Source organism: Gobius niger (assembly GCF_951799975.1).
Source record: "Gobius niger genome assembly, chromosome: 6".
In the NCBI taxonomy this organism is placed as follows: domain Eukaryota; kingdom Metazoa; phylum Chordata; class Actinopteri; order Gobiiformes; family Gobiidae; genus Gobius; species Gobius niger.
Genome location: NC_136857.1, coordinates 13,065,103 through 13,086,696, shown reverse-complemented (window position 1 = coordinate 13,086,696; position 21,594 = coordinate 13,065,103). Strand labels below are relative to the sequence as shown.

General features: G+C 40.0%; 5 protein-coding genes across 5 annotated transcripts; 4 read left to right on the top strand and 1 right to left on the bottom strand.

Moving 5' to 3' along the window:
* Positions 1-924: 924 nt before the first annotated feature.
* On the top strand, positions 925-3,314 carry fkbpl (FKBP prolyl isomerase like). The gene is made up of 4 exons (XM_079559128.1): positions 925-1,051; positions 1,257-1,388; positions 1,623-1,879; positions 2,602-3,314. The coding sequence occupies exons 2-4, from the start codon at positions 1,259-1,261 to the stop codon at positions 3,241-3,243; spliced, it is 1,029 nt and encodes a 342-aa protein (XP_079415254.1). The 5' UTR covers positions 925-1,051; positions 1,257-1,258; the 3' UTR covers positions 3,244-3,314.
* A 782-nt stretch (positions 3,315-4,096) lies between these two features.
* Positions 4,097-5,396, bottom strand: ebp (EBP cholestenol delta-isomerase). Its single transcript, XM_079558647.1, has 5 exons — positions 5,304-5,396; positions 4,847-5,156; positions 4,748-4,784; positions 4,534-4,664; positions 4,097-4,421 (listed from the first exon to the last, which is right to left on the bottom strand). The coding sequence occupies exons 2-5, from the start codon at positions 5,151-5,153 to the stop codon at positions 4,204-4,206; spliced, it is 693 nt and encodes a 230-aa protein (XP_079414773.1). The 5' UTR covers positions 5,154-5,156; positions 5,304-5,396; the 3' UTR covers positions 4,097-4,203.
* A 3,668-nt stretch (positions 5,397-9,064) lies between these two features.
* On the top strand, positions 9,065-10,143 carry vma22 (vacuolar ATPase assembly factor VMA22). Its single transcript, XM_079558937.1, has 5 exons — positions 9,065-9,246; positions 9,331-9,434; positions 9,568-9,668; positions 9,743-9,934; positions 10,010-10,143. The coding sequence occupies exons 1-5, from the start codon at positions 9,127-9,129 to the stop codon at positions 10,117-10,119; spliced, it is 627 nt and encodes a 208-aa protein (XP_079415063.1). The 5' UTR covers positions 9,065-9,126; the 3' UTR covers positions 10,120-10,143.
* Positions 10,144-10,921: 778 nt separating this feature from the next.
* LOC306964678 (zinc finger BED domain-containing protein 4) lies at positions 10,922-17,554 on the top strand. The gene is made up of 5 exons (XM_079558770.1): positions 10,922-11,481; positions 11,735-11,971; positions 12,052-12,311; positions 12,542-13,109; positions 15,981-17,554. The coding sequence occupies exons 1-5, from the start codon at positions 11,332-11,334 to the stop codon at positions 16,812-16,814; spliced, it is 2,049 nt and encodes a 682-aa protein (XP_079414896.1). The 5' UTR covers positions 10,922-11,331; the 3' UTR covers positions 16,815-17,554.
* Positions 17,555-19,120: 1,566 nt separating this feature from the next.
* apobec2b (apolipoprotein B mRNA editing enzyme, catalytic polypeptide-like 2b) lies at positions 19,121-21,567 on the top strand. Its single transcript, XM_079557875.1, has 3 exons — positions 19,121-19,922; positions 20,794-20,974; positions 21,211-21,567. The coding sequence occupies exons 1-3, from the start codon at positions 19,654-19,656 to the stop codon at positions 21,550-21,552; spliced, it is 792 nt and encodes a 263-aa protein (XP_079414001.1). The 5' UTR covers positions 19,121-19,653; the 3' UTR covers positions 21,553-21,567.
* The last annotated feature ends 27 nt before the right edge of the window (positions 21,568-21,594 follow it).

The following is a 21,594-nucleotide window of genomic DNA, read 5'->3' as shown; positions in this document are numbered from 1 at the left end:
TGAGTCACAAACCAGACATACCCAACCCAGTTTTTGTATTTATATCACAATGACACTGGAGTCATTTTAGCCATTTTACAAGAAGTTTACACCAAACAGACCAGGGCAACAAGGCCAGATTAGATCGGCAGCTTTCTTCTCCTGTTCTTCTGTGGATCTTTGTTTCAATCATACACAGCCACTACTCTGATACCTATGCCCTTTAAGGAAAGCACAGGTAAAGGTTCACAGGAAAGTCTGTTGTGCAGATTCTATTTGATTTGTGTCTTAATGACATATTAGTGTAGGCCTATCTATCCTATTTTGTCAAAGGCATTTAGCACTTCATAAAGACAAGAAAGAAATAGCTGCCATAAAGTTATTAGCAAGACAATGAAGACAATGTGAGTGCTTTATGCTTTGATGCATAGATGAAGTTTTGTCTGATGACTTTAGCAGGTGGAGTGTTGTAAGTGGGTTGTGATAATAGACTATAGATTATTTACTCCACTCTAAAAATATTGTTTTCCTTTTTTGATAGGCTACATGTTTCCTTTTTTCCAGCTAGGGCAGTGAGCTAAATAATGATTTGAAATATTACACTGGAGCAAAAAAAAAAAAAAAAAGGCCCTATATTAGATTCTATTTTCACAATCGATTTTATCACTGCACTTGTTTTGTAGACACGCTTTGGGGGGGTAAAAGCTGAAAACAGTTTCGCAATAAAATGGCCATTTCCTCACAATAAGGAAAGAATAGGCTATGCTAATTGTAACGTTGACACTAAAAGGCTGTAACAACGTTACGTTGTCTCTTTGTCCAGGGATCTAGTAAATATGTTGGCTATTGTCGCCATCTGCTGGACAGACTAACATTATAGGGAAAAAGTCTTCCTTCACACTCCAATCCAACAGAGGGCAGTACAGCGTTTGTGTTTTTTAGTCTCAGTCGCAGAAGAAAACAAAGCGGAATCCAGTGAAAACAAACGACTGAAAATCATTAGTTTTTTGGGGGATTAATTTATCCAAATACTTGCATTTATGAAGTCCCTAATGGTCCATCTGTGTATGAGGTAAGGTGTTTAAAAGAACATTTAAATCTGTGCAAATAGTATACTACAACTGTGGTATATAACATTTCTTAACTTCAACACTGCTTTGTATTAGGTCTGTTTATATCGATAAGTTTGTTGGGTCTTTAACTCATGCCCATGAGACATTTTGACTTTTCTTTAGTGTAAGATTTGCAATTAAATGTAAAACAAAATCTATTTACAGTGATGGATCCAAACCAGTCAACACTTTGCTCTGGTAAAGACGGGAATGAAGATGCAACCTCGTGGATTTCCGTGTGTCCTATGGGCCTTTGGAGAGTTCAGCAAAAACACATCAGTTCCAGTCTTAATGCAGGTATTATACATTTTCTCTGGGACCTATTCGGCTTTGCGGATTTTTCTTTCCATGTTCCATCAATTATGACGTTCATTTGAAAAATAATATTTATCAGAAACATATGAATCATATTTTAGCAAAGAAAATGATGTACCAGTTTATTTTTAATTTCCACACCCACACAGCGATCTTACCTATTATTCCTACATGTTGTAAAGGCATGTTTATATCCTCTTGTTATATCTATTTTAGGTGAACAACATCCTCGGCTAGGCTCTGTATGCCATGTTCGAGTCCAGCTCAAACCTGAGACCAGTGATGTTCAGAGGGCCGTGCCTGGCCAGGAGGGTGGCCAGTCTCAAGCTGCACCTGCAGAAGACCTAACACGGTGCCCGAGTGCTGTGCTGCAGGTCCCGCTTGGTGCGTGGACTACTGTGACAATGGGAGAGGGTCAGTGTGACGTCACCGAGAAATGTTTGGAGTGGATGAAGTCTGGAGATAAATGTGAAGTAAGATGAGAAGTACTAAAATATATATTGTTTTTATTTGTCGATAAATAATATTAACCTCTTAAGCCCCATTAAAATCTAAAAACTTCTTGAAAAAAGCATCAAAAGAGTGACGAGAAAAAAAAAACGCAAAAAAAAAAAAGAAAATAACATTTCAAAAAGTAAAAAAAAGCAACAAAATGTGACAAAGACAGAACAAAAGATGGACTAAAATTATATAAAAAAAAGTGACAAAAAATGAAACAAAAACAAGTGGCAAAAAGCGACAAAACATGCTGAAAAAGTGGCAAAAATGTGACAGAGACGCGACAAAATGGTGACAAAAAAGTAAGGAGGAAAAACTCAGTTTTGTAGGCCTTGGCTTTCAAAAGAGGCGTTGCATTAGCCAATTGGCTGTAACTTAAGCTCCATATCAAGAAGCTTTTAGATTTAGGGTAAAGCCGAACTGGGGAAAAAGCGGGTGGTAAGAGAGAGTGGTATTTTTTCTGATTTCATGAATAAAGAGAATTGACAAAAGGAGACAAGATTCAAGCAAGATTTAACTTAGAACAAATTATAATTACTTCTAAATTATAAACATTCAAATTCAACATTCCAGGAACAAGTCTGTTACGTTGTTTTCATGTGTTATATTCATTTCATAGTAATATACGAGCATAATTTGCATAAATTTTGTTGTTTTGTGTAAGTGCGATAATAATTTTTTTTTTTATAATCCCCAGATTCTACTGGTCCCACTGGAAGCTTGTGCACAGATCTCTACAGACTCAGATCGGTCTTTTTGTGCCACTGTTGAGCTCAAAACATTTACACCAGGCAAAGAATCCTGGGAATTATCTTCTGGAGAAAAATTTAACTTTGTGAAGTCTCACAAGGAGAAAGGCAGCATTCGGTTCAGGAGTGGAGACGTGTGGGGTGCTGCGGACAGCTACAGCCGAGCCTTAAAATTTATTATTCCTCTCTATGGACACATTAAAGAAGCAAAGACACTGGAGGAACAATCGCAGATTATGCAATCTCCATCAGAATCTCTTGTTCTTTCTGCCAAAGAATACAAAACTGTGAAAGCTGAGCTGCATTCAAACCTGTCTTTGTGCCAACTCAAATTAAAACAGCCAGAGCATGCCAGAAATAGTGCGTTCAAAGCCACTGAACTGCATCCTATGGGCACTAAGGCCTGGTACAGACTGGGACAAGCCTGTCTGATGGTCAATGAGCTTGAAGAGGCCAAGAGAGCATTTAAGAAAGTACTGGAGCTACAGCCTGATTCATCTGCAGCTATGAAAGCTCTTAAAGAAGTGGCTATTAAAGAGAAAGAAACAAACAGAGAGTTGGCACACAGACTTAGTAAGATGTTCACCTAATCATCATTATTTTGCACATAAATAAAGAAAATATGTTAGCGTGTGGTTTCTGCTCTGGCTACTCAATTGATTCACTTACAAGCACACAGTAAAATAATGGAGAGCTATATTTGTAACTATATAACATAATGTTACCAAAGTTGCAGTAACAACGACTGCCCAGAAGAGCGCGCTGTTTACCACGTTGCTCGTCAACAAAAACGCCTACAGAAGAACTTACAGTGTCGGACCCTTGAGCAAAATGCCGAAACCCGGGATCGAACCAGGGACCTTTAGATCTTCAGTCTAACGCTCTCCCAACTGAGCTATTTCGGCCCATATGTACAAAAAAAAGCATGTTTTTTTTAAAAAGTTGTATTTACTTATGGTCAAAGAGGAAATGGCTACATTGTTTCAACGTAATAACGTAGTAATAGCGTAATAACTCGCCATGATAATCATAGAAGTTAATTCATTGGAAGGTGAAGGTGCTAGCAGTAACTGAAGACTGCAGACACTGTATCCTATTTATTATGGTGTCTTTTTCTGTTGCTGAAAGATAGTTTTTCCCCATGCGGCTAAAGCTAGCGGTACGCATGCTAAACCTTTTTTCTTTTTTTTTAAATTTATTTATTTATTTATTTATTTTTTATTTTTTTTTATTTTTTTTTACGCATGCTAAACCTGGGTTAGCCACTGTTCTAAACGTGAGTGCTTATCTTCAATGTACCATTTTTTTCCTTTTTATTATTATTATTATTATTATTATTATTATTATTATTATTATTATTATTAAGCTATGTCTGTGGTGGTAAGTTATGATTATACACAAGTATGTCTGAAAATTTTAATAAAAGAAAATTAAAATGTAGGAAAAATACAGTTCTTAAAGTTTGTAAACAAAAAGAATTTCACATAATTACAAAGTTTCCATTTAACACATCTCTTGTTTCCACTAGGCTATTGCTAAAGTCATCTTTTCTATTTTGTTTTTGACTTCAGTGATTTGTTATCGGTGGCAGTTTGAGCAGAAGACAACTGTTTCCACGAGTCCACAATGAGAGACAGAGGTATGATGATCCACAATGCGTTCATGAAGACAAAGTAGAACCAGAAGTACACAGGGTGCCCCAGTTCACTGTGAGCATATCCGTCTCTGTGCTCAGTAAAGAAGTACAACACTGCTCCATACAGCTGTCCTAAAATGAACAAAGAATGGACAATGTTGGTTTCACTTTGCACATCAGATTGTCAGATCAGTCATTCAAAAATATTGCATAAATAGTATGTTAGATAAGCATCACTTCTTACCTAATGAAATAATAAGCTGCAATACAAATCTATAAGGCTTATTAGTTAAAAAGGCATACACTGCCCAAAAACTAAAGGGTCCCCAAAGCCAAGCAGTCACCGTCTCCATACACACAGTGAAATTATCCGCTCTGATGAAAGAAACAATAAATCAATCATAACAATTTTAAACTGGTATTATTTTTCTTTGGTGCAAAACAAGTAGTGTACTTACATGACATAACGACTGTCGCCTTTGGAGTACTCTTTCCCTGTAACACGCATATTTGTTAATGAATGTCATAAAAACACATTGACACCTCCTTATACTCACATAACTGTGACAGGAAGCTTTGATCCCCGGGAATGATGTCATAATACAATGAAAACCATCCTTCAATAACTCCATGGATGAAGCCACAAACAGCAAACCAGCACACAGCTAAACGCCTCCAAGCCCCCAACTTTCCACCTGACACTTTCTGACCACTCAAAATCCAAGTGACCAGCAAGAACACTCCGGAAACAGAGAATAAAAAGACCAATATTTCTGACATGGATCTATTATTGGCCACATAGGTAGGAATCAACAGGTCCCGTGGCCAGTAGGGGTGAAGTGTTGCAAATGAAGATGCATCCATTTCCTGGTTGAAATAAGAATATACAATTAATGTATTAACTGATTCTCATAGCTGTAGGCATGCGTTTTGGATATAACTTTGGACATTGCAAGATTTACACAGCCAAAGTTAGAATTAGTTCGACATTATTAGTAACATATACGTCCTTACCGGGTATTATATCCAAAGACCACTGGAAAAAGTTCAATATACTGATCTACGCAAGTACCTGATAAATGACCAAGTCCACAGAGGCGGCTTCCTATGGGCCACAAACACCAATGGTAGAGCAGCGTGGACCGTGAGCTAATAACACACGTGACAAACCGCTGCGCTGATTGGCTCTCCCACTCGGAACACAAGGACCATTTCTAGCAGCGTCCAATGAAATATCAGTAGAAACATTGCAGGAAATATAACCACGCCTCCTCGGGCTAACAGCCCTCATTTAAGAAGTTCGTTTGAGGTTTGATGCAACAAATCTAGCAAGACAAAATATAACACAATTATCAGATGTTGAATAAATTGCGGTTATTGGAAATATAAAGGAAAACGTTACTCCCAAGCCGTGTCAGGGGTTTATCCCTGCCGTGACCCGGATTCGAACCGGGGTTGCTGCGGCCACAACGCAGAGTACTAACCACTATACGATCACGGCGAGCTACTGGGAGATGAGTGTTCAGTGGTGTCGCTGGGCTTTTTGAACTGAATAGACCTATTGCCTAACCCAATGTGTTCTTGTAAGGCAGATCTTTTCAAAGTGCGGACCTGGCGGTGATTTGGGTCCGGACCCCGGTGGCGCCTCTGTTCATTGTATTGCCATCGCAGCGCTTAAACAGCATAGAGCCGCTCAGTCTGCTGGAACGGCCCTTCCTTTTAGACACAGACATGATCAGCTCTTGAGGTTCAGTCGAGATGATTCAAAATCAATGAATAAAGATAGTATTATAACGTTCATGGTTGAGAAAGCCTTTTCACTATGATAAAGTTGTTATTAAAGAACTCCAATCGCAGCTGTCTGAGTGATGCACGTTTAGATCTGTCCCGATTTAGGAGTTTACAGACAACAGGCAGTGCCATGTCGCTAGGATTGCTCATTACTTTTGATATTTAACCCTAGTGTCATGGGTCTCTGGGTAGCTTCAGAATTGTCTTTGACGTCTTTGATGGCATGGGTGTTTTCCAAATCCAAAACACACTTTTTCCTACAAGCACATGTTCGGGTGATTTTCACCCAGCGATAGTGATAGAATGTAGGGTAAGGTTAATGTATTTTATCAGGCAACCTTACCCCCTTTCAAGGTTGACATTCAGGGCTGCTACATTTATTTTGCCGACTTCAAGCAGAGCTTTGCTCCTGTCGCAGAGTTCGGTGTCTCTGGCCTCCCAGCAAGTGAGGAGAACACATAGGCTAGTTATTTTAGTCAGCTGGTCCTTTATACCCATTCAAAATATAGTATATTTTGTTTCACTCTCCTGCGGCTGTTTGTTTGCCAAGGATACTGAGCCTTCACTAGAGAAGTCTTATATGTCAGGAATGGGTGGAACAAAAACCAAGTTTCCATCTTCATTATTTTATTTTTTAGGAATTTTTTGTTCCCAAATTCCTAATTTTCCAGTAATTTTTGAGCATTTTGATATGGTCCTCTCATGATGCTTTTCTTTCATTTTGTTAGACATGACACAGTTAACGAAAAAGAACACTTCTCAAATGTTTGATAGATTTTGATGACAAGTAGGCCCACTTTTTATCGGTTGTATTATCTCGGGTAATTTAAATCACCCGGCGTTAGTGATGGTGTTTAACCTGGCTAACGCCATGCTGCTGTGTGCGCTCAAATTATTTTGAACTGCACAACAAAATATCACTTGTGATTTTTGTCTGGTGTTAGCCAGGCTAGATGGTGGTATGAATTTGAGCGATAGTGTTCTCGGGTTACTAAATTCCCCAATATTATGTATTTTTTGCGCTTTTTATTCAGTTCGGCTTTACACAAATAAATCTAAAAGCTTCTTACAGCCTACAGGCCAGTGTAACGCCTCATTTGAAAGCTAATGCCTGAACAACGATTTTTTTTTGTCTTACAAGATTTTTAGGTGTCACATTGCAGGACGTGGGGATTGCAAAACCGTGAGCCTGCACTCGTCTCCTCTGTGTGTTCAAAGTTTTGTAGTAGCAGTTTCAGACGGCGTATGTTTAGCTGGGGCAAGTGTTGCATGCTAGAGGTTTATTTTCATGGAAAAGTGCAGGGAAATTCCTGTAAAATGAATGACCTACAAAATTGATAATTCTTCCTTGTGTTTCCATGTGTTGGTGCATTTTTGTAACTTTTTCATCCCTTTTTTGTGATCTTTTTTGTTCCACTTTTGTAACTCTAAGGGTCGCTTTTTTGTCAGCAAGGGGCTGGCGCTGAAAACAGCTCCGACCTGAGACTCATGAGCGGTGAGTCGTGGCTCACCATTGCTCCTATGCCATATGCTATAGATTGAGCTTATATGAGATATTTGGCATTACCAATCGATTGTGTACTGCTGTATATTTTAATAAAGCTGGTATCTCCAACCAGTAGCTCGCCAAGCCTCTCCAGGTAGCTCGCCAAAGACTTTCTACATCTCTACACGCTTGATAACTCAAATTTTAGATGTTGGTTCAATATGGTAAAGTTTAAGGACTAAACTCAAGTCACTTTCTTTGAAATGCCATCTTGGCAAGTAATTCTTCTGGGTGAACTCCAGCTAAGTTGCGTTTGTCACATGAGTTTTTCAACATAGCTCTCCAATGTTCATATTGTGTAAAAGTAGCTCGTCGGGTAAAAAAGGTTGGAGACCCCTGTAATAAAGTATGTTATTGCTCCTATGCATCCTATGCTTTGATGAGATATTTGGCATTATGAATGTTATATTTTGGACCTCTTGATTTAAAGTTTGAGAACCCCAGCTGTAAGTTAATTTGATCCTTTGATCCATCCTTTAATTCCACTGGGATCTTTTGAATGAGTTGCACTGTACGTGGTTGTATCAGCATTTCATTCAAAATGAAAGACCGAAGTTGTTCAACTCAGCATTCGCGAGCGTTAATGGCGTGTCAAGCCCCCACTGCAATGTTGCGTTCATGGTGCGTTGTGAGCTTTGGTGAAATATCAATTGTGTTAGGGGTTGTATGTAGGTATATTGGTCCCATATGGTCTAGCGGTTAGGATTCCTGGTTTTCACCCAGGCGGCCCGGGTTCGACTCCCGGTATGGGAACATTACCTTTTCGCCTAATTTATAGTCACAAGAATTGCTAGTAGGCGAAACTCGGACCGTGCATGGATGCGTCCCATGATTAGAACGAATTAGCTCTCGCAATCATATATTAAAATGATAAACAGATGTAACACAATGTATTTTTGTGGACGCTTAGTCTGTACAAATTAGGGTTAGGGTTATTTATGTTTCTAGACCAGTGGTTCTCAACCTTTTGGAGCCGTGACCCCCATTATAACAGTTGATTAGGATCGTGACCCCCGCCCGGGTCAGACCATGGGAAAAACAGGGACATTAACCTATATCATTCTAAAAAAAACAAAGACAAAACAATGGCGAAAATAAAATGAATCAAATTTAGAACAACAAATGGCACCCTAGTAAAATAGCATGCATGCTACAATACCATAATAATAATATTGAAATATATATTTTATTTTTCTCTGGTGACCCCTCAAATTTGTCTCGCAACCCCCTTGGGGGTCCCGACCCCCAGGTTGAGAACCCCTGTTCTAGACAAACGCAGACAGTCCCTCCGGAGCATGCAGACCATAGAAATATATGCAGACAAGCAAAAGAAAAAAGAAAAAAAAAACACTAACCTTGAGCGGAACAAGATGAACATGTGATGTATCACGTGACTATACCCGGAAGTTATATCTATAAGAAAAATACGAACGGGGTAAATTACAAAATATCCGTCTATATTCCCCTGAAACAACACAGAAAGGACCGTTTCAAACAGAGATGGGTTTGTCAGAGCTGGAACATCTTTCTCTTGAAGTGGACGAGAAGCTGCTCCGTTTTATGGATCAACTCGAGCTCCTGGAAGAGAAACGAGTATCCCTAAACGCGCTGATAGAGCAGGTGAGGGCTGAGAAAGTCATTTATGGACAATACACAGTTTAAGATCAAATATGCTATGCACATTTTCAAACGATCTTTCCATAGGGATGGTTCTCCATCTCCAAGGCGCGATATTCAATGGGAAACAAACAAGTGTCATCACTGCAGTATGCCAGTGAAATAGAGCCACGATTATGCGTTTGTACACAGTAAGTATACCATATATGTATTTTTATTGTTGTTCCTTTGTGTGCAGCTTATCTTTGGATACACAAGCTTGTCATGAAAATACTCTAAATGTAGATACCACACAATTATGCAGAGCTCTAACTTTTGTTACAGAAAACTAGACAATGGTGAAATTAAGTATTCCACCAACACGGTCAATGGACAATCTGATGACGATCTGAAGCCTGTGCAAGATATAGGACCTCAAGAAACTGGTAAGTTTTCCTTCACAGATCAATTATTATTCAAATGGATTTATTAATTTCAACGTGTTTCTTTTCTTCTATAGGAGTCAGGAGAAGAAATAAAAAGAAAGTTAATGTTGATGAGAAAGAGGAGGGTGAAGAAACAATCTCTGAACAAACATATGAATATCCAAGAGCAAAGAAATGTGGCCACAACCCCCAGCAAGATCCATTAAAGTGGTTTGGAATTTTGGTGCCACAGTCCCTCAAACAAGCACAGACATCATTTAAGCAAGGTATGATTTGAGGTGACAATATTTTTTTTTTAAAAAGCCCTTGTTCACCCTTTTCTAATTGTACTCATTTCTCAGTGATTGAGCTGTCCGCAGAGATTGCCAGTCTTCAAACTACTATTCTAAATAGCAGAGAGGAACTATGGAAAGACATGGAAAAGAAACTCCAAATCCAAGTGGAGGACTGATAAATAAGAGGGATAAGACTGTCCTAATCATAATCTTTGTATTATTTCTGTTGGTAATTGAATATTGTCTTAAAATGTATGTTTGTATGTATTGTCGTCAAATTTATGTTGTTGATGACATCAATTCAAGCTGTGTATTTATTTTTCAATCCGAATGACCAGCCGCAACAATGGAACAGAAGAGTTTGACACACAAAAACGCGTGTGTGTTGTGTGTGTGTGTCTGTTCTTTAAGTTTAAGAGGTCAGTTTGCTACATTGCTTAATTTAAAAATGATAATTTGTGTGGGTGTGGGTGTCAGTGTCAACTGATAGGCATAGGTGATTCAGCATAACATGTAGGGTATTCAGATGGCGCTCCATTTTTGAGGGGAATAAAATGTAGCCTATTTAGTAACGTATTCTGTTACTTTGTTCACTCAGAGTACTGTATTCTGAATACTTAGAATAACTTATTTGTTTATTTGCATAATATGAATGCATATAAAGGAATATGATTAAGAAGATGTATAGGCTACACTGGTTAGGAACTTCTTTATTACACATTTGGAATGCAAAAAAGCATTGTTAATATGAAACTGAAATTAAATGACTGAGTACTGTGATGCATTCCTTTGATGTCAAGAAAGTAACTGTATTCTAATACCCTCAAATGAAAGAATAATTGTACAGTAATACAGCTACCCAATATGAGTATTCTACATAGGGCCTACTGTAACTACCCAACACTGCTCATACTATAGATACTGCTATGGGTCCATGATAGCAACAGTATAACAACGTCGCCAAATGGGTATGCATTGTTACTTTATTTGACACTCGACTAGCACGGCATGCTGAGGGTTCGATCTGGAATGAAAAGGACACATGTGCATAGGCTACTCTATTTCCGACTTCGGGACAATTACGTTCTTCCCTCGATCCGATCAGATCCATCGGACGGACGCGCGGATGTACCATCGACAATCACAGCGTATTGATGTTTCTAGACATCTACTGCTGCAGTAATTCGGGCCGCGTTTGATTTCGGACATGTGGAAAGGGACTGTCATTTGTCCCCGTGTCTGCGCCTTTCTGTGATGCTCAACGAGGTAAACACACTGGTCGACTGCACGCTCATGATCGGAGCCGAGGTTAGACAGCTTCGCAAGACCCACATTGTCCTTGATTGTAAGTCGATTTCACGTCGGGGCAGAGGAACTGGCTGGCTCCAATGGCGTCGGCTACAAAGGTCTCTATTTTGGATTATTTTAACATTGTATTTGAAGGGGAAAACGGCAAAATAGAGTCAAACTGCAAATCGTGCGGAACAAGGATCCAAGCAAAACGCAGCGTCACATCCAACTTCGTAACGCACTTGAAGGTATCTATGTTTTCAACTTAATTGTTGTCTGGTATAGCATTAGCTTTACTATTCAGCAACAACGTGCAGGTTGATGTAAAACATGTATCAGATTGAACTACTAAAGCCCAGTATAGCCCCCCCAAAACGTAGTTGCCTATAGCCCTTGGCACGCTAATCCTGCTTTTTTTGTTGTTGTTGTTCCATTAAGAATAACATGGTATTGAGGCCTTATTTTGCTTGTCAACAAGTCCCTTTTCTTTGTCATTTGCAGCGCAAGCACCCGTCTATGTATGATGAGTTTGTGAAGAGAAAAGATATGAAGAGAGAGGGGTTCTCCTCTGGATCAATGCACAATTTCACCTCAAATGGAGGTAATGTCCGCTACACTGTCCCCATCATCGCCGGGGCAGCAGGAGGAGCAGCTGGAGGTGTTGGGAGTCCCGTGGGAGTGGTGGGAGCTAGTTCTGGAGGACGGGTGACTAAATTTGACAAACACGACCCACGTCAGGTGCGTCCTTAAGTTCACCACTTAAGAACCAAAACTATGAGGCTAAACACACACACTCATAGTATTTTGTCTCTGTATAGGTGCTCATTTCGGAGGCTATAGCCAAGATGATAGTGCGAGATTTACAGCCAGTGTCAGTGGTGGAGAAGGAAGGATTTCGAGCTTTGCTGCAGCTTTTGGAGCCACGCTACACTCCGGATTCTCAGCATCACATTCAGAGCCAGCTTCTTCCAGCTTATGCCTATCAAGCACAACTGGCAACTCGTCAGGCACTGGCCTCAGCTCACACCCTGAGTCTCAGCCTGGACATCTGCCGGGACAAAGCTCAGAGTTCATCGGGGTGAGGGAAGGTCCAATATAAGTAGATTTGTGTTGTCCTTAAAGTGGAAATGTTTTTTGTTTTCACTGCCATTATCCCTAACTCTTCATATACATGAGCAATGACCAAATGTGTTGATTATACTGGAGAACAATTCCCCAGATAAAAAGCATTGGTCTTTTTTTGTTTGTTGCAATACAAAGAGTGTTTCTTCCACTGCACATTAGTTTAACTTTGCTCTCTCTTTCCAGGTATTTTGGTGTCACCTGTCATTTCCTCACGTGTGATTGGCAGATACGCTCAGCTCTCTTGGCCTGTCTCCCTTTGACCGATGCTTGCTCATACCGTCAAATTCTTTCTGATTTCGAAGAAGTTTGCCTTTCCCACAATGTGGCAGGGAGAGCATTTAGAGTTGTTTCAGATCCATCCCCCTTATCTGTGAAGTCATGTTGTCTTCCAGGCTTCCTGATATTACCCCAGCAGGAAAACAAGCTGCGGGGAGAGGTTGAAGAGATTGACAATTGCCATAATAGAGAAGATAGCATCCCAAATGGCCACAATGGTGAATATGAGGAGTCATTGGAGCAAGAGCTTGGCGCATGCCGTGTGGACTGTTTCTCTCGCTCCTTAGAAAAATGTGTGAAAGAGGGTCTGCGCTCCTATCCCCAACTTTCACCTACTCTGAGGAAGGCATCCTCTTTCTATCACTACATAACCTCTGCAGTCCCAGCAGAGAAGCTCAACCAGGTGTTTGACACTACAGGGCTAACATCAGGAAGCCTCCCTTCTGCACTTAAAGACTGGGCTGTGCAGCTCAAGGTGAGTTGCATTCTATTAGCACGCACTCTCTAACTGCTATTGGTGGTTATATACGCTTTAACATTTTTAGACATTTGCGATTTCTTATAAATGGTAAGACTCTTGTAATTATTTTGTGTAGTAATCATTCACCTACCTGTTGGAGCCATAGTGGATCATATCATATAACTTTCGGCCATAGCTCAAAATGTCTTTAAGTGGTCACAAAGGCTGTATTTAAACACAAGGCAAAGGTTTCCAGAGTCTGCATGAGGTCACTGTAGAGGCCGTGTGGCCTTGTGCCACACAAACCACTAGGATGCAAAGTTTTGAAGGCTCTCAGACGCGTGTTCCAATCAAAAAGGGAGCGCAGTAATCTTGTAATATGTTCCTTTATTTACTTGAGCTCAGCACGGTCAAAAGACTGTTCCTCCTCACTTTGCAACACCTGGCACCACTAATTACCAGGCTTAAATAGGGCCAGGGCAAGAAGCATGAGGAGGAATCAGCCACAGTGACTCCTAGAGGTCAGGCAGGCATTCTGGCCGCTACACACCGGCCCCTTAATTGTCTCTGCTCAGCCAGAACAATTACAAACATTTACAAATCATCAAGGAAAACAATTCAGATTTTTTTTTTTTTAGCAATATACAATGACATTTGGAAACATTTTAGAGCTTCTGACCAGTGTTAGCAATGCACATTTCAGTCACTTATAGATGCATAGATACAAATATTCAAAAAGATAACATTATGATTTCCACCGTTTTCTCTTGAAAGCCTTTGGTCGTTTTAAACAGAAAAGGCCTTCCACTTTGTCCAGACCTTGCAATGACCAAAAAACATCATCCAAGTCAGAAAACAACTCACAAGCAGCTCTCATCATGTCCATGTACAATGGTCCTCCATCAGCCATTGCCAATCTCTTCCTCTTCCCTCTGTCCACGACACCTAACACAGGGAGACCTATCCTTCCCTGCTCTTTCCCCAGAGGGCCTCCTAAACCCTTTTCCAATAGGGTATTAACAACATTTGGCCCTGTGCCTGCGCTGTTGACCACATCTGGGGAATCCAACAAATCAGAGGGTTCAACTTCACTGGAGATTGAGGTGGTCATTTGTTCCTCTTGACATGGAGAAGTTACATGAGATGTCTGATCAGATGTAATGGACGTGTGTAGAATTGTCTCTGCAACAGTCGAGGGGTCACATGTCCCGGCCCCTGTATCTCCACATACCAGAGGGGATGACTGTTTTTTAGCAACTGCATGTTGATCAGGTAGCTCCACAGTTGGTTTCTTCAGTTCCTTTAAACCGGGCGTGGGCTTCTTGCTCCTTTTTGTAGCATTTAATAAGGCAAATTTAGCATCTGCAATTTTTATTTCAAGATCAAGTTGTTCCTTTCTTCTTCTGATGTTTGCCAGTCGTTCTTCCAATGCATATTTCTCTTCAAACACAGCCTTTCGGACCAAAAGCGCTGCGATTTCACTTTCAACTTGTAATTGAGCAGCAATGGTGGATTTTAAACAACTTTCCCCTTGGAAATAGTTCATCGCAAACATTTGTACATTTAAACTTAAATATGCTGTAAACTTTGTCTTTGCAAGAGTTCCATTGAAAGTTCATCAGCTTTAACATGAACACATTTGCAGTTTCTTGCATTTAACCGTGCAATCAGTGTCCAGATCCAGCGGTGAATGACTCAAAATGGTAATCTTCGTTCCAACCTTCTGCACTGCTTGTCCACAGCACCAACTCGAAAGATTCCACGCCACAAGTGGTCCAAATACTGCCTGTAGCAACCCACACGGCTGTGTCGAACAGCTCCAGCTCTCCACCTTGTCGTCTGTTGTAACCAAACGAGGAGTCTTTTGACTAATGTAGAGGCCGTGTGGCCTTGTGCCACACAAACCACTAGGATGCAAAGTTTTGAAGGCTCTCAGACGCGTGTTCCAATCAAAAAGGGAGCGCAGTAATCTTGTAATATGTTCCTTTATTTACTTGAGCTCAGCACGGTCAAAAGACTGTTCCTCCTCACTTTGCAACACCTGGCACCACTAATTACCAGGCTTAAATAGGGCCAGGGCAAGAAGCATGAGGAGGAATCAGCCACAGTGACTCCTAGAGGTCAGGCAGGCATTCTGGCCGCTACAGTCACAGATAGACACATAAAAATAAAAAAAAACAGAATAAATATTTAAAAAACAAGCCAACACACAATAGAACAAAACAAATTGATTAGGCACACCAGGACAAAGATAATCTGGCAAAGACAAAGGGGAAAGACTCATTAAATACTAAGGGCCAAGGAGTAGGGCTGCACAATATATCACAGAACATATCGTATCGCAATATCAAGTGAATCAATATCCATATTGCAAGAAGCCACAGTTTATCTTCCATCTGACTTAGATCGACACGTTTTTTTTTTCTAACTCAGCCTAAAACAAAAACAAAAAATGCATGAAACTTATAACTGTGCAAAAGTTCAGTTTTAGTTTTAACTTCATGGTCCTTGTCTATTCTTGTTTTGACACTATTAGCTAATTTTGTTGATTTGAATGAACATACCTTGTAGTAAAATATCGAATGATTTCACACCCATATTGAACGATGACTTCAAAATAAAACATAATACAATGACATGAAAAGTAACTCTATGGGCACCAATGATAATGTATGATCGTACCGATAATCAGTCAAATGCACGTGATTACTGAAGGATCCGTAATGAGTGCAAGTCATGTGAAGCCAGTCTTAGCACACAATTGATGCACACGATTGATACAGCATCATCCAGCATGACGTCTCCAGTCTCTGAATGTGATGTCGCAAACATTTCACCGATTATAGAAAGAAGTAAATACATTTTCTTTGTTTGTGGACATTTCAGGTGCTGCGTCGGCTCCTAGACTCTGTGGATTTCCTGGAGGAGATGAGTGGTCCAGGAGAGCTGTCGTTGGGATCTTCAGAGCGGGTCCTCTTAAGAGAGCTCACAGACGTCCTGGAGCCTTTTACTGAGGCCTGGGACATGGTGCATGGGGACAGGCAGAGCGACCTGCTGCCAGACAGACACGTGCCCATCAGTTTGGCCATGCCTTGTGTTTTAGGGCTGCGTAAGCACCTCTCAGAGACCACGGCTGTCCACTGTCCCACTCTCTTGGCTGGCCTAAGTCAAGCGGTGGACCGTCTGCTTGCGCCTCTCCTCCATGACGCTCTCTACATCACTGCCACCACCCTGGACCCTCAGTTCAAACTCACCTGGAGTAATAACCCGGACTGGCACAAACAGGTTGTGTTAGGAGAATTAACCAAACATTCAACCACCTCTAATGCAGCAGATCCCTCCACAGATCTACAGGCAGAGTACCTCTCTGCTCCTACCCCAGCCCAGTCTCCTGTCTCCCCTCTGTCCCGTCCCTGTAAGCTGTTCTCTTTTATAAAGCAAAGACCAACAACTCAAGCAAAAAGCCTTGAGCAAGAGCTGGCTGTCTACTTACGAGAGGAACCCACAGATGAGGAAGTGTTGCATTACTGGAGACGTAAAGCGATTGACTTCCCTCAACTGGCCCATGTGGCTAAGAGGCTGTTCACTATCCCGGCCTGTGGCACTGTGGTTCAGCGTATATTCACTACAGCAGGATGCTGTCAGAGAATCTGTGACTTACCAAAGAACCTGGAAACACTAATCTACCTCAAAGTTAATTACAGGCTATTGTGGACATAGTGAAGCACAATTAGTTTATTTGAAAAACAGAAAGCTTTATTCTCAGATGTTCTAATTTGGACAAGTCAGCTATCGCTCATTATTTCTTTGGATGATTTCTGTGCACTTTCCCTGAAAAGCATAATGTCACAATCTTACAAACACGTTCAATGCGTCACACAATAAAATGGATCAACCTTATAGTAAATTTTACTGTATTTGGTTGCCAAGAGTTTTTCTGGCATTCTGGATGTTTTTTGGCAGTCTAAAAGTTCCTGCATCGAACATCCCATAATGCAAGGAGCTGCAATGTTTAGGACTATTATTTTATTTTTATCTGAACTGAGTTTATAAGAACTCAAAGCCCCCATACACTGTTTCTATACAATATTAGTAATGCAAAATGTAGCATATGTTGTAGTTTTATTTTATTGATAAATGCCTCTCTTAACAATGTCTGTTTCATAATATTTTGCCTCCTATCCGTGCATTACAGCCTCTGTTTAAAGGGAACATGGTTATTTTTATTCGATTCATATACACCTATGAACTTTATTGCTTCTTAGCTTTATATTACTTGAGGGATATAATCACTCTGATTGCTCATACCTCACTGTTGTTGATCAAATCCACCTATCACTCACAGTCTGCCAATCAAATGTTCAATAGTTTCCTGCAATTTGAGTGAGTGAGTGAGTGAGTGAATGAATGAATGAATGAATGAATGAATGGAATAGATTTGCCCAAGAGGGCCTTTTTGCTGTACAACAATACTGGAACTCCTCTTGCATCTCAGTATTAAAACATTAAGGGATATAACTAAAATGTATTTGCTCATTTTGCGCCATTGGGATGAGAAGTTATTGTTTTTTTGTTTAGTTTTTTGTTATCATGATTAAATCCCAGCTGCATTCACACACTTCAACTTCATCTCTCAGCAGAAGCTGAAATTAATTTTGCACATTAGATTAAACTGCCCGGCGATAAATTATTACTTTATAATGACAATTGTTATGTCTAATTAAAACTTGTAGTGATTTCTGTTTGCACAGCTTGATTATGTGTTCTTGATGAAATGGCATTTCAGAGATACTATTATTAATATTACTGTTATAATAATAATATTAATAATAATAAATAATAGTAATAATACAAAATAATGATAACTATTATTATTATTATTATTATTATTATTATTATTATTATCATTATCATTATCATTATCATTATTATTATTATTATTATTACTATTATTATTATTATTATTATTATTATTATTATTACTACCAGGAAGTGTTTAAGTGTCAGAGAATTTGCTTGTTAATTTGTTCCTTTCTTTGCTTCGCTTTTCTTTTGTGCACATTGTTTATCTGGTGCAGCCCTGACTCTGTCTCGCCCTCCATTTCCTCCCTGTGACAGCTCATTCATTTGAGTTAGCTGATCGGCCCGGCCACACTGCTATATTGGTAATTGCGTCTGAAATGAATTACGTGGCAGAGTGCGACTGAGGCGGGAGGAGAGCAAATTGTAATTGACCCACCCCCCTTCCCTCCCTCTCCCCCCAGCCCTTCTCTCTCCTGTGCCTTTGGATATTAGAGCTGCAGTGCAGAAAGCCATTTTCTGACTCTGTATACACACAAACACACTAGTCTCCATCTAGTCCCCATTTTTTTCTACTCCTGCCCGATGGCCAGAGCAGCGAAATGATTGTAGGTTATTTCATAGGTGGCTTGTGCACTGCATCTGATCTCTTACAACGTGCTCTGTTATGAGGTAGTTCCAAACTTGTAATAACCAGCAACCAACAATAACACTTCATTTTCCAAGCAAAGAGGGATAGCAGGGAGTTGTCAAGAATAGAAATGAATGCATTGTTTTTACTTTACCGGAAATAAGTCTTTCTGCTTACAATACGTCTGCTCAAATAGAAGCAAATACTTTAAGTAAGCCTAATTGTAGTATTGCAGGGGGAAATAAGAAACAAATACATCAAGTGAACATTCCAGTAAATAAACTATTACTTGAATGGTCATTTCTATGTATCTATGTGCTCACTTTACTGTCAACATCTGCTTCTCATATTATTGTTTCACATGAATACACTTCTCCTTGTGTGATATTACTAAATTTAATGTTGGACCATCATGATTTGTGTACCGTAGAGCAGGCCTGCTGGTAGATCAATGGACCCTCCTTCCCAAATAGATGCTACTATTTGGCAAATCTCTTACAAATCAGCAACATTTATGCCAAACATCTCCATGCCATGCTGTTGTTGTTTGTTTGTTTTTTTCCTCAGTAGAAGTAGCTTACAGGAGAAAAAAAAAGGTTAAGACAATCGTACAATGTGTAAGGGTTTCCATATAGTATTAGATTCCCTTTTTATGACTTGACACTGCTTGTTACATCCTTAATAGTTTGTATCAGCTGTGTTTATCGTAAGGTCCTTGGTTACACTCTCCACAGAGCCAAACATTGTTAATAATAACTTGCCTGTTGCTGTCCTGCTGACATTTGCAAAGCCCTGCTAAATCGTGCAGTGACCTCTCATTTTCCTTGAGCTTAAACATCCATAGACCAAAGCTAGTTTTCTTAATTGGATTTCTATATAAAGTTTCATAGAGTCTTTATGAACAACACACCGCTTTGACCTTTTCCACAACCAGGGCATGGAAAGCATAGCTGTGATTGAGAGATACCCCCAGCCAGACATGTTTTGCTCCCGCTTATAGCACACAATAGCATCTATTTTTGTCAACACACTGGGGGGTTATCTCCCCACTTATCCCCAACCCGCTCTCATCTCTCTCCCTGTTCCTCTTTTTATCTGGCTCTCTCCCTCACTTGCTTGCAGACAGTCATGGCGGACCGAAACAGCCGGGTTGGTGCCAAAAAGAAGGAGAAAAAGAGTGATGAGAAGGTGCCGGACAAGGACAAACCAAAAGAGAAGAGTGCCAAAAAGCCAGAAAATGCTAAAAAGCCAGAGAAGTTGCCGGAGAAGATGCCGGAGCAGAGCAAGGCCAGTGAGGACAGCAAGACCACAGAAGCTGAAGGTGCAACAGGGACCACAAGTGAAGAGAATGGAGACTTTCTGCCAATTGAGCTGCCACCGTTTGAGATTGTGAAAGGGTACGATTTTCCATTTTCTCAGAAAGTACAGGACATGTGTTTGTACTGAAATGTCTACTGTTATATTCACATGTCGTATAGAAGTTTAAAGCAACACTAAATGCTCAGTAATGGGGTGGTAGCAGTAATTTACCTTTTGTGTGACTTTGTTTTCAGGGCAAAAAGTACCAGTGAGTCACACATGCCTTCTTCTCTAACGGAACTGTAAGAATAGGGATGACTCACTGGCTCCATACGGACCGGTGTTTGTGCTTTGATATTAGGAAATAGGAAAGCAACAGGAGATTGGGCCAGCTGATGCCCCTGGATGAACCACTGGATCAAGTCCGTCAACAGTAAATCAAAATGTATTTATAGAGCCCTTTACAACACTGAGCAAATTGCTTTCTGTTCAAATTAAAATCAGAATAAAATGATTAAATAATTAAATGAATAAGTATAATGTGTAAAAATACAAACAAGGACACAAGAACAGATAAATGAAAGTAATGTATCACCCATAGAAGGCAACTTTTAATCAAGAACATACTTTTAGACTTAAAGTAGGAGCTGACTGAATGGAATTACCTATATTAGATTATTTTTAGCCATTATATTATCAGTAATATTAAGTGACTACTAAAAAAAAGGATAAGGTCCATAAAAGGTTCAAATCACAATACATTACTGGGCATAAATATTAGTTTCTGACTTTGTATTTATACCATAGTAAATAGTTATTTTCATTTGTGTTATTTGCTAAAAGTTTCTGAAAATAATTGTTAACTTGATTTAATATTAATAAATGTATACATTGAAGAGCACTTTTATTTAGCTTGTATTTACACTATATCATCACTGTCCTTTTCCCCCCCTATTTTTTTTTTATCAGAGAACAGATGAGTCTCTTCTACTTCAAATTCCAGTTCAGAAATGTGGAGTATTCGTCAGGACGGAACAAGACTTTGTTGTGTTACCGAGTGGACACAGCAGGGGGCAGCACAGAGCCTGTGAAAGGTTATATGGAGGATGAACATACCACAGCACACGCAGAGGAGGCCTTCTTTCAGCAGGTAATCCAACTCAGAACAGCTGTGGTTACAACCAAGTCCCAACAAGCCAATATCTTTAAAGGCATTGTTTTGAAGAGAAAACTCATTATACAGGCAGTGCCAAAGTCAGAATAAGGAGATGATACAAATCTCCAGGACCATTAACAGAAACTATTATAACTATATTATGTCATTCAGGGAGACATTTATGATTATAATGAGACCTATTTCCTTGTTTTGTGTAATTCTTCATGCAGGTACTGCCTAATTCGTCCCAGGACTATGATGTCACGTGGTATGTGTCCTCCAGTCCCTGTGCAGACTGCGCTGCTAAAGTGGCCTCTGTTCTTCATCAGCGTAAAAAGCTGAAGCTCTGTATAATCTGCTCGCGCCTGTTTGAGTGGGAGGAGCCGGAGATCGTGGAAGGGCTGAAGGCTCTGGTCAGTGCTGGCTGTAAATTGAGGATGATGAAGCCGAGCGACTTTGTGCATGTTTGGGAGACATACGTGGACAAGGAGGACCAGAGCTTCACCCCCTGGGAGGACTGTCAGGACAACTACAACTATTATGTGGAGAAACTGGCAGAGATACTCAAATAGATGTGAGTCTGTAATAACTGTATGTTTCAAGGTTAGAGGCAT

What these genes read in the sequence shown, in the direction of transcription:
- ebp (XM_079558647.1), bottom strand. Translation starts at nt 5,153, where the DNA reads ATGGATGCATCTTCATTTGCAACACTTCACCCCTACTGGCCACGGGAC. An exon ending in AAGCTTCCTGTCACAGTTAT is followed by an intron (nt 4,785 to 4,846) that starts GTGAGTATAAGG and finishes TGCGTGTTACAG; the next exon opens with GGAAAGAGTACTCCAAAGGC. An exon ending in GGCGACAGTCGTTATGTCAT is followed by an intron (nt 4,665 to 4,747) that starts GTAAGTACACTA and finishes TTCTTTCATCAG; the next exon opens with AGCGGATAATTTCACTGTGT.
- LOC306964678 (XM_079558770.1), top strand. Translation starts at nt 11,332, where the DNA reads ATGGCGTCGGCTACAAAGGTCTCTATTTTGGATTATTTTAACATTGTA. An exon ending in AAAGCTCAGAGTTCATCGGG is followed by an intron (nt 12,312 to 12,541) that starts GTGAGGGAAGGT and finishes CTCTCTTTCCAG; the next exon opens with GTATTTTGGTGTCACCTGTC. An exon ending in ACTGGGCTGTGCAGCTCAAG is followed by an intron (nt 13,110 to 15,980) that starts GTGAGTTGCATT and finishes TGGACATTTCAG; the next exon opens with GTGCTGCGTCGGCTCCTAGA.
- fkbpl (XM_079559128.1), top strand. Translation starts at nt 1,259, where the DNA reads ATGGATCCAAACCAGTCAACACTTTGCTCTGGTAAAGACGGGAATGAA. An exon ending in CAGTTCCAGTCTTAATGCAG is followed by an intron (nt 1,389 to 1,622) that starts GTATTATACATT and finishes TATCTATTTTAG; the next exon opens with GTGAACAACATCCTCGGCTA. An exon ending in AGTCTGGAGATAAATGTGAA is followed by an intron (nt 1,880 to 2,601) that starts GTAAGATGAGAA and finishes TATAATCCCCAG; the next exon opens with ATTCTACTGGTCCCACTGGA.
- vma22 (XM_079558937.1), top strand. Translation starts at nt 9,127, where the DNA reads ATGGGTTTGTCAGAGCTGGAACATCTTTCTCTTGAAGTGGACGAGAAG. An exon ending in CGATTATGCGTTTGTACACA is followed by an intron (nt 9,435 to 9,567) that starts GTAAGTATACCA and finishes CTTTTGTTACAG; the next exon opens with AAAACTAGACAATGGTGAAA. An exon ending in TATAGGACCTCAAGAAACTG is followed by an intron (nt 9,669 to 9,742) that starts GTAAGTTTTCCT and finishes TTTCTTCTATAG; the next exon opens with GAGTCAGGAGAAGAAATAAA.
- apobec2b (XM_079557875.1), top strand. Translation starts at nt 19,654, where the DNA reads ATGGCGGACCGAAACAGCCGGGTTGGTGCCAAAAAGAAGGAGAAAAAG. An exon ending in CCGTTTGAGATTGTGAAAGG is followed by an intron (nt 19,923 to 20,793) that starts GTACGATTTTCC and finishes TTTTTTTATCAG; the next exon opens with AGAACAGATGAGTCTCTTCT. An exon ending in AGGAGGCCTTCTTTCAGCAG is followed by an intron (nt 20,975 to 21,210) that starts GTAATCCAACTC and finishes TTCTTCATGCAG; the next exon opens with GTACTGCCTAATTCGTCCCA.